Source organism: Phaethon aethereus (genome assembly GCF_964289735.1).
Source record: "Phaethon aethereus genome assembly, chromosome: 17".
Taxonomy (NCBI): domain Eukaryota; kingdom Metazoa; phylum Chordata; class Aves; order Phaethontiformes; family Phaethontidae; genus Phaethon; species Phaethon aethereus.
In genome coordinates this window covers 13,270,327-13,279,014 of record NC_138593.1, presented here as the reverse complement: position 1 = coordinate 13,279,014, position 8,688 = coordinate 13,270,327, and the positions used below count along the sequence as shown (strand labels likewise).

Sequence of the window (8,688 nt, the reverse complement as noted above, 5' to 3'; positions counted from 1 at the left end):
AAACCGTTATTTTATTTTTCTTTTAATAAATTAAGCTGACTAATGCCGATACCGTTGGATTAACTGGGCTGCTCCTGGTGAAGCGGGAGCTTTGCTACTGGTTTCCCCCTTTGCAATTCCAAGCAAGAGTGGGTTTTCCTGGAATTTCCAGCGACTCCGTGCCTGCTTGGGTGATACACTCTCATATATAAAACGCACCTCCACACACCCGCATATATACGTATGCGTTGTGCGTCTCGGCATGTCAATATATATATTTATGTGTATATATACACAGAATATAGATGTATCTATATCTATATATCTATATATAGAGGTTGCACACACACAGCCTCGCTCTATTCTGCATTGAACCGAGTGGATTTCTTTGGTGGGGGGGGAAAGCAGGAATCTCACTGATAGGGCTTTAAAAAGAGGAGAATAATACAAATTAACCTTCCATTACTGCTGCAGTCAACCATGACAGAATAGGCCAGTTGCGTGGTTGGTGACGTCTCCGTGTCCTATAGGAGCAAAGCTCGTGAGATAGCAGCTATCGCCTTGAACTCTCTTTATTTTATTGGAGTATGGCTGGTAATAAACAGTAATATTTAATTTGTCTGAGACCACAAATCGGCTTCTAGCTGGAAGGCTCCTTCGCCTTGACATTACAGACCTAGAGAGCCTGGACTTGGGTCCTTTTCCCAGCTTTTTTTTTTTTTCCTTCCTTCTTCACCCCCCCCTCCCCAACCTGCAGACGGAAATAAATTCGATTTATTTGCATCGTTTTCAACTTGTCTTCAAGGTGTTTGAGAGCTAGTTTGGCATTGGAGAGGTGAGTGCTTTCCCAGGCAGCGGCCGTGCTCGGGTTCGCTCTTAACAAACTTCAGAGATTTTTCACTTTTGCCTTTCTTTCCGGCGAGGGGAGGGAAGCTCGTGTTCTCTCTCTCTCCCAGCTGCCAGAAGCCTTTCTCCTCGCTGCTTTTATTTATGGTGGTTTTTTTGTTTTGTTTTGTTTTTTGTTTTTTTTATTAAAGAGAAAAGCCTTTTCTTTCGGGACGACCTGAACGCCTCGGGGGATGCTCCCCAGCGCACGGGCGGCTGGCAGCCACCGCACTCGGCGGTCCTTCCCCGCCTTTCCCGCAGCGCCCGGCACCTCCACCACGGCCATCGCCTGCTTTATTAGTATTTTTTTACCCCCCCTTTTGTCCTGATTTGCAGTCGCCGAGCCTCGGGAAGGGGCTTTGCCGGAGCCGCCCGCTGCCCGCTCGCCCCCGGGCCGGAGCCGGAGCTGCTCCGGTCGCCGCCTTCCCCGCGGGGGGAGCGAACCGGCCGGTTACCTTCGTGTGTTTGCGCTTTGGAAAGGCTCCACGGCTCCTTCTACACACCCCCCAATAATGGAATATGGGACAAGCTTTGTTCTGTTTAAGTAGCGTCCTCTGGCTTATTCTCTGCGGCTACAAGTGCAATTATTTTGTTATTCTTATTTGCAACGGTTTACTGTTGGCTGTTTCTTCTCAAGTAGCTGTTTGAACTGGCATGCAGATGGAGAGGGTTTGGGAGATGCCAAACGACACCCCCGCACGCCCCCCCCTCCCCGATAGCCCCTCACCCCCAGACTTTTCGCTTCCTCACCTCAAACTTTCAGGGGGCTCCGGCGTTACCGCACCCTGCGCAGAGCTGGGAGCAAGGGTGGATTTGCTGAAAACTTCCGCGAAATGCAAAAGAAATGACCGAGAGGCAGGAAAAAGCGAAGGATTTTTTTTTGGGGGGGGGGGGAAGACCGAGGAGAAGAGGGTGGGGGCAGGAGGAGGGTGGGCAGAGCAGATCTAAACCATGCCATTTATTCCGAGTCTTATCAAAAATCCGCCTCGCCAATCTGGTTCTCTTCAGCCTGCAGAATGCGACAGGGAGGCTGTTTACCCTCCGCTGACCTATTCAACTTTACCCTCCAAATAATACATTAAAAAAAAAAAAAGAAAGAAAAAGAGGGCGAGAGGGAGCGAAGGAAGATGCAGATAAACCCGCAGCTCTTCGTTGACGGTTTGATTATTTGAGGACGGCAAAGAGCTCTGGGGGGCTGCGGCCCTCGGCCGTGGCGGCGGGGCCGTGGGGCAGCCGGGGCGGGCAGAGCTGCCAGGGGTGAGGAAGAGGATGGGAAAGGGCAGGGGATGCATCCTGGATAGAAGAAGGGGGGATAAGGGCCACAACCCCACGCACGCATCCCGGGGTCCACCTTCCCTGGGTTTCAGTCCCACTTCGCCGGCTTTTCACCCGTGGGTTTCTCCATCAGGCAGAGTCAGTCAGGGGGGATACCCCCCCCCCCCCCAATAAAAGGCCTCTGCGAGCACCAGCAAAGATAGAGCTGGGTTTAAATCCACACCTTTAGGCTGCCTTTGAGGGAGGGGGTGGTGCGAGGTTAGGGGAGCCGGCGATTTATTTAAAGGGGTGACGGGTGGGTGGGGGGGAATATTCCCAGGCGCTGAATTTTCTCTTTGGTTGGGAGAGATGGATGGAGGAGGGAGGGAGGGAGCGGGGAAGGAGGTAAGGGAGAGGGGGAGGGTTGCTGGGGAGTTTGAGGATTGTCTTTGTGCCTTGTTCTTGTTTGCCGGCCAGAAAAATAGGCTGGAAAAGGAGATTTGGGGGGGAGAGGGGGGGGAGGGAGGGCTGTGGGAGAGCGCGTCTCTCCGGAGCAGGATCCCAGCTGGTTGGGCAGCGGGTCCCGGCACTTGGCGAACGGAGCTGGACGAACCCACGTCACCTCCGCGCTCCGCTCCGCGGTCAGCGCCCGGCTCCGCGCAGCCACGGCGGCAGCGCCGCGAACCTGCCCGGCGGAGCGGCGACTGCCCGCCCGGCCGAAACTTTTTTTTCCTTCTTTTTTTTTTTTTTTTTTTTTTTCCCAAGGGGGTGCTGTTTTCTTTTCCCTCTCTTTCGTCCTCTTCCTCTTTTTTATTACTTTTTTTTTTTAATTTTTTTTTTTTTCGTAGGGTGTAGAAAGAGTGGGGTGGAGAAAACTGTATCTTCCAGATCAGGCTGAGAAAGGGGTGGGGGTGGGGGCTTTATCTTGGTCGCAGGATCCTTTCTAGTGCGTCTGACAACCTGGAAGTGTTTGGAGAGAGCAGGGGAGAGAGAGAGAGAGGGAGAAGCAGGCTTGCATTGGATAGATTTTTTTCTTCCAGACTGGGTTTTCACATGCTGATCCGCAAATAAATAAATAAAAGGAAATATGCACACGAGAAGCCTGATCCCATTGTAATTTCCATTGCAAAGGGGGAAAATAGACACATATATTATATATATGGAGATGCATTGATTGCATGGAATTCAACGAGCAAGGTAACAGCTCTTCCGTTGCCATGTATGTCCGTCGGTGTCTGTGATCCGCGTGTGCGTGGCCGAGGGAGAGCGAAAGTGGGTGGCTGGGGGCATTGTGAGGCACGAATTATCTTTGCCGAGGAGCTGCGAGGCCTCGGGAGACGTGGGGTACAGGGGGAGAGGGGGGACGCACGGGTCTGCTCTCCTCAGGGCTCCCGCGGCTTTGTGTGGGGCTGGGGGGGGTGGTGGCCGGGGCGAAGCTGGAACAAAAGCAGAGGGTGGGTTATTTTTTCCTCCCCCCCCTTGGTTTTTTTCCCCCTCTCGCAAACCCACTCGGTGCTACTTTAGCAAAGCGAGATGCATTTTTCATACAGCCACCGCGGCCTGGTTCTGTCAAGCTCCATTTCTTCTCAGAAGCTCTTTAAAGGGGAAAAAAAAAAATTAGAAGCCACGGATCGCAAATTGCTCTTAGTTGTTGGGTTATTTTTTGCCGTCACCCCCCCTCTTTTCTTTTTAATTATTATTTTTATATCTGCTTGATTATCTCTCGACGCGAGGACCCCGGCTGTCCTGTGCTGGGTCCCTCTTTGTTTTAATAAAAATGCTTTATTTTCCCCCAGCCTTCTCCTCCTCACTCCCCCCCCCCCCCCGCCCTTAACTTTGCCAGCTCAGGGGGAATAATAGCTCCAAGCTGGAGAAAAATCGATTAAAAAAAATGGATAACCCGCACTTCCCGAGCTGCAGCAAGAAGGAAAAAAAAAAAAAAAATACAACAACCAACAGTCCAGGGGGGAAAAAAAAAAAAAGAGGAGGAGGAGGAGGGGAAGAGAAAAGCCTTAAATGGTCCCTGGAGCCGCGGCTCTGCCCTCGCGGGCTGTGCCCGGGCCGGGGGCAGCGGCTCCCGCAGCTCCCCTCGGCCCCGCTCCCTTCTTCCGCGCATTTTCCGCGCTCGTAGTGGTTTTGTTTCGCCCTGAGTGCCAGGCGCCCGGCGGGTGTGCGGTGGGAAAAGCGCGTTCGGGAAGGGAGGGAGGGGGCCGGGGGCCGTGTCTGTGCAAGATCTTTAGCTCCAGAGGTGCGGACCTGGAGTCCCTTCGCTTTTTGTCCTTTTAAATTATATATACGTATATGTATATATTACCCACCACTAGCAGGGAAGATAATTTTCTCCCCCCCCCCCCTTTCCACTCCCAATTTTCCTCCGCATTTAAAGGAGAATTGCCTTTTTTCCCCTCCTTTTTTTTTTTTTGTTTAAATATTGTTGCAGTGAGAAGGAGAACTCATTTCAAAACATTCTCATGTACTTAAAACCAATATTGCCTCCATATGGTTGGCCTTTCAAAAATGAATCCCCTTCTTTGAAACATGCAAGGGAGATATTTTTTAAAGCTACTAAAACTCTAAACTCCTTAGGAACAAAAAACTAACAGATAATTCAGTTGCTTTTATCTTTTTTTTTTTTTTTGGGTGCTGCTTTAAAACTTTTACCATTCCTGATCGAGCCTTTAAAGCTACGTCAAAATATTGCTTTTAAAACTCACTGGGGTTACTCGCATCAGATGTAAACTGCGTATTTTTTAAGCTCGTTTTCTCTGCTGCTGCAGTTTTACTCTAAACGTTATGGCTTAGTTCACTCCAGCCACAATTTCACCCCCCATTCGCCAGCCCGAGTGCACGTTACCTTGCACAGTGTCTCGAGCGATTGATTTATTTGCGCTTTTATATTTTAATTATCTCATCCATCCTTTGCTTTACGTGCAACTGTCCGGAGTGGGGGGTGAGAGGAAAGTTTTTTTTTCTTTTTTTAAAAATTTTTGTTTTTTCCCCTCCCTAGGGGTGCGTGAAGTTGAATTTTCTTTGAGAATGGCGTTCTATAAAGGGCCTCGCGTGTCGGTGGCATTTGCTCGATCGAAACTGGAGTGGGGTGAAAAATCCCACTTCCCTGGGAGGGAAGTGGGGGCTTTCAGCCCCTTCGGCCGCAGCGAGCCCGGGGCAACTGGAGGTGTTCAAGGCTCAGGGGAGGCTCTTGCCCCCCCCCTCGGACCCCCAACCTCCCTAGTCACTTGTGTGATGGTTTGGCCGGTCCATGGGCCCCCCCCGGTGCCTTGCTGCCTGCGTCCTGCCAGACAGACCTAAAATACGCTGTTTACCTTTTCCAAAAGATGCATTTAATAATACCGCCTCCCCCTTCCCCTCCCTCCCACCCCTACCCACTCCCCACCCCCCCAAATCCTATCATCCCTTGCGGGCTGCGATAATAAATAAAAGTCTTTATTTCTCCCTCTCCCAAAGTTAAAGGGCCTTGTTCCCTCCCCGGGCAGCTGGAAGTGAGTGCGGGCAGCGTGGGTTTGTCCGGCAGCCCTGCCTAGCGCGCCGGCTCGCTCCCTGTTGCATATGTATATATATATATTTTATTAAACGTCAGCATTGACTTATGCGTCTCTTATCTCTGCTCTCTCCCCGATGTGTGCCTGCAGTGGGGGATTCAGCGAAGGAAGCTCGTAACATGGCGGATAGCGAGGAAGGCTTTGGGCTCCCGACCACGCCGGCTGACTCGGAGGCCAAAGAGCTGCAGGCTGAAGCCAAGCAGGACACGCAGCTGGGGGCCACCAGCAAGTCCCCCACCTCGCCCCAGGCAGCCTTCACCCAGCAGGTAAGGACCCACGCTCCTCTTTCTCCCCCCCTTGCTCTTTATTTTTCCCTTTTCTCTGTGTTTTTCCCCTTCAAATATCAGCTCAGCTGGGTGGCTGCTCCCGCTCTGCGCGGTGATGAGTTGTTTTAGGCCCCACGAGAGTGAAAAGTCTCACCTGCTTGTCAGAGCCGTGGGCCTCATCCTGCTTTAGTGTTCTTCGGGGTCGCAGTCAGGTGTTAAACGTGTGGGGAAGGGCACGCGTGAATATTGGGGTGCGTGGAGGGGCACGCAGGGAGAAGCACCCGAAACACCAGGGAGAGGCACCCGCTCCTGCAGCAGCGGGCACCCACCGGTGTCCGCGCCTCAGCGTGCAAATGCACAGGCAAACACACACGCACACACAGGGTGTCTATATGCCACGGACTTAGGAACGTGTTTGTATAGGTACAAACGTACGTATGGGTGTATATATGCACCCCTTGTACGCCCGGGTGTCCGCGTGCACGCGCAGATGCAGCTGCACTCGTGCACACACAGCTCTGCCTCGCACCCACGCAATGGGCCCTGAAAGCAGGCGGGGGGGTGTCACGCATGGGCACCCCCACCCTCAGTCAGCCCTCACCTCCCCCCGGATGCCGAGCGCTGGGGGGGGGGCCCACTGTGCCTCCCACCCCACGGTGGGGGGATGGCAGCCGCGGTGCCAAGCGTGGGGCTCTCAGGGCCCCGCTGCCAGCGTCCCATGTGGGGCGTGGGATCAGATGAGTGGGCGAGGGGAGCAAAGATTGACACCCCACGCTGCTCCAGCCTGCAGCAGCGGCACCGGCCGTGGGTGTAAATCACCCACGGGAAGCGTCGAGCGGCATCGCTGGGGCTCTGGCCCGTGGCCCCGCTCCCCCCGGCTTTGCGAAGGGCCAGGCGGCTGGGTTTTCCCGGGAATGCCCCGAGCCCCCATCGCCGGCCTTTTCCCCCCGGCTGCCCCCACGGGGCTCGGGACTGATGGTTTGTACCTTCCTCCCACGCAGGGCATGGAGGGGATAAAAGTGTTTTTGCACGAACGGGAGCTGTGGCTGAAATTTCACGAAGTGGGGACGGAGATGATCATAACAAAGGCCGGGAGGTAAGAGGCGGGGGGCGGGGGGGTGGCACGCGTCCCCCTGCGTGGCTGCGTGGCTGAATCCGCCTCCGTTTGTGCGCGTTTGTGGGGAGTGGTGTTGCCTATGGGGCGGAGGGGGGGGGGGGGGGGAGGGGGCAGGCACGCGTGTTGGCACAGCCGCGTGGGTGGGGGTGCGTGTCCGTAGCCGCAGCCCCGCTCTCCCTGACATTGGTACGGTCACGTCTCTCGTGTGCGAGCCCACCCCACCCGTGTGTGTGTGTGTTCCACGGCCACGGGAGCGCCCGCAGAACCCTGCCTGGTGGTGCCGGGCCCGGGGCGGCCGTGCGGGGAGCCCTCCCTGCCAGGATATATTCAGGAGAAATTGTTTCTTCTGGCTTCTTTCTTAACCAGAACAGTTGGATCGTTAATCCCAATTTCAGGCCTTTGGAAACTTTCCAGGCGAATGCGAGTTGCAACCCCTTGGCCAAAAATTATCCTTGTTTAGAGCAGCTGGCTGGGCGATTTCTATTATTATTATTATTATTATTATTATTACTACTACTATTACTATTATTATTATTGTTGTTATTATTATTATTATAGCAACGTGGCCCTTCTGCGATTTCTCACTGCATTTTACGCCGCTTAGAGAAGTTTCCCATTTATTTTGCACACGCTGAGGCGAATAAACCCAGCACACCTACGCCACCTCCTTTAAAAATATATGTGGTCTTAAGCTACTGTTTATCCACCGATAGCAAAGCTGTTTAGATGCATAGATAGATGTGGCCGCAAATAAATAGCATGCGGGTCTAACTGCGTCCAGATATACATTTCTATATGTGTGTGTTTGTCTGCGTGGGTGTGTGGAAAAATATACAGCCTTGCAAATCCCATTTTATTGGGATTGCGCGTAATCGATTCCATGACCGGCTTAGTAAACCTGATCCATAGATAGTTCTACGTGTACGCGTGTGTATCTGAGTGCGTTTGAGGCGATTTAATATTATCCTTAATAATAACGCGTTGGAGGACGGATAAATTGAAGGCAGCGAGACCCAGTAAAATAGTCCCTCCAGTCCCATCAGCAAACCGGGGGCAGCCCAAGAGAGGCTCTTTTCGTTGTGATTTTAAATTAAAATCCTCGGAGAAAGGAGGGGAAAAACCCCCTCCACGCGTCGAAATAGCAGCAGCTTTAGTTTGCAAGGGCGCAATAAACAACGCGGAGTCAAACTTTCATTTTTGCTCTGTCATCTGGTATTTGTTGTGGTCTTCCAAAATTTGCCTGAAGAGGGAGAGAAAAAAAATAAATATCGAGCTGGTTGTATAAAGTTTTAGCGAATGGAGCTGTCTCACGGCTCGCCTTCCCCTTGAACCTCGCTGCTCGATGGAAAAAATCGGTATTAAAGAAGGATTTTGCGTCCAAGGAGAGGTGGTAGAAAGAGGAGGGGGGGATGCATGGGGAAAAAGAAAAAAAAAAAAGCAGCAGCGGACGAAGGGAGACATAAACCACCTTGCAGGAACTTCAAACAAATATCGCGGTGGACAGAAAGCTCATCTGGAGAGCAATAAAATAGACATTTACAGGGCAGGGGCTTTAGGGGAGATGCGGGATCGGGTTCCTTATTTATCTAATTCCCCATGTTTATTGTTGGAGAAGTCCGTGTTCTCG

General features: G+C 52.5%; 1 protein-coding gene across 1 annotated transcript in view; it reads left to right on the top strand.

The window, feature by feature from the left end:
* The first annotated feature begins 6,945 nt into the window (after positions 1-6,945).
* TBX5 (T-box transcription factor 5) overlaps positions 6,946-8,688 on the top strand; it is a 32,133-nt gene continuing 30,390 nt past the window's right edge. The window contains exon 1 of the mRNA XM_082007755.1: positions 6,946-7,040. Coding sequence (XP_081863881.1) covers positions 6,949-7,040 — 92 coding nt within the window. The 5' untranslated portion in view covers positions 6,946-6,948. The remainder of the gene's footprint in view (positions 7,041-8,688) is intronic.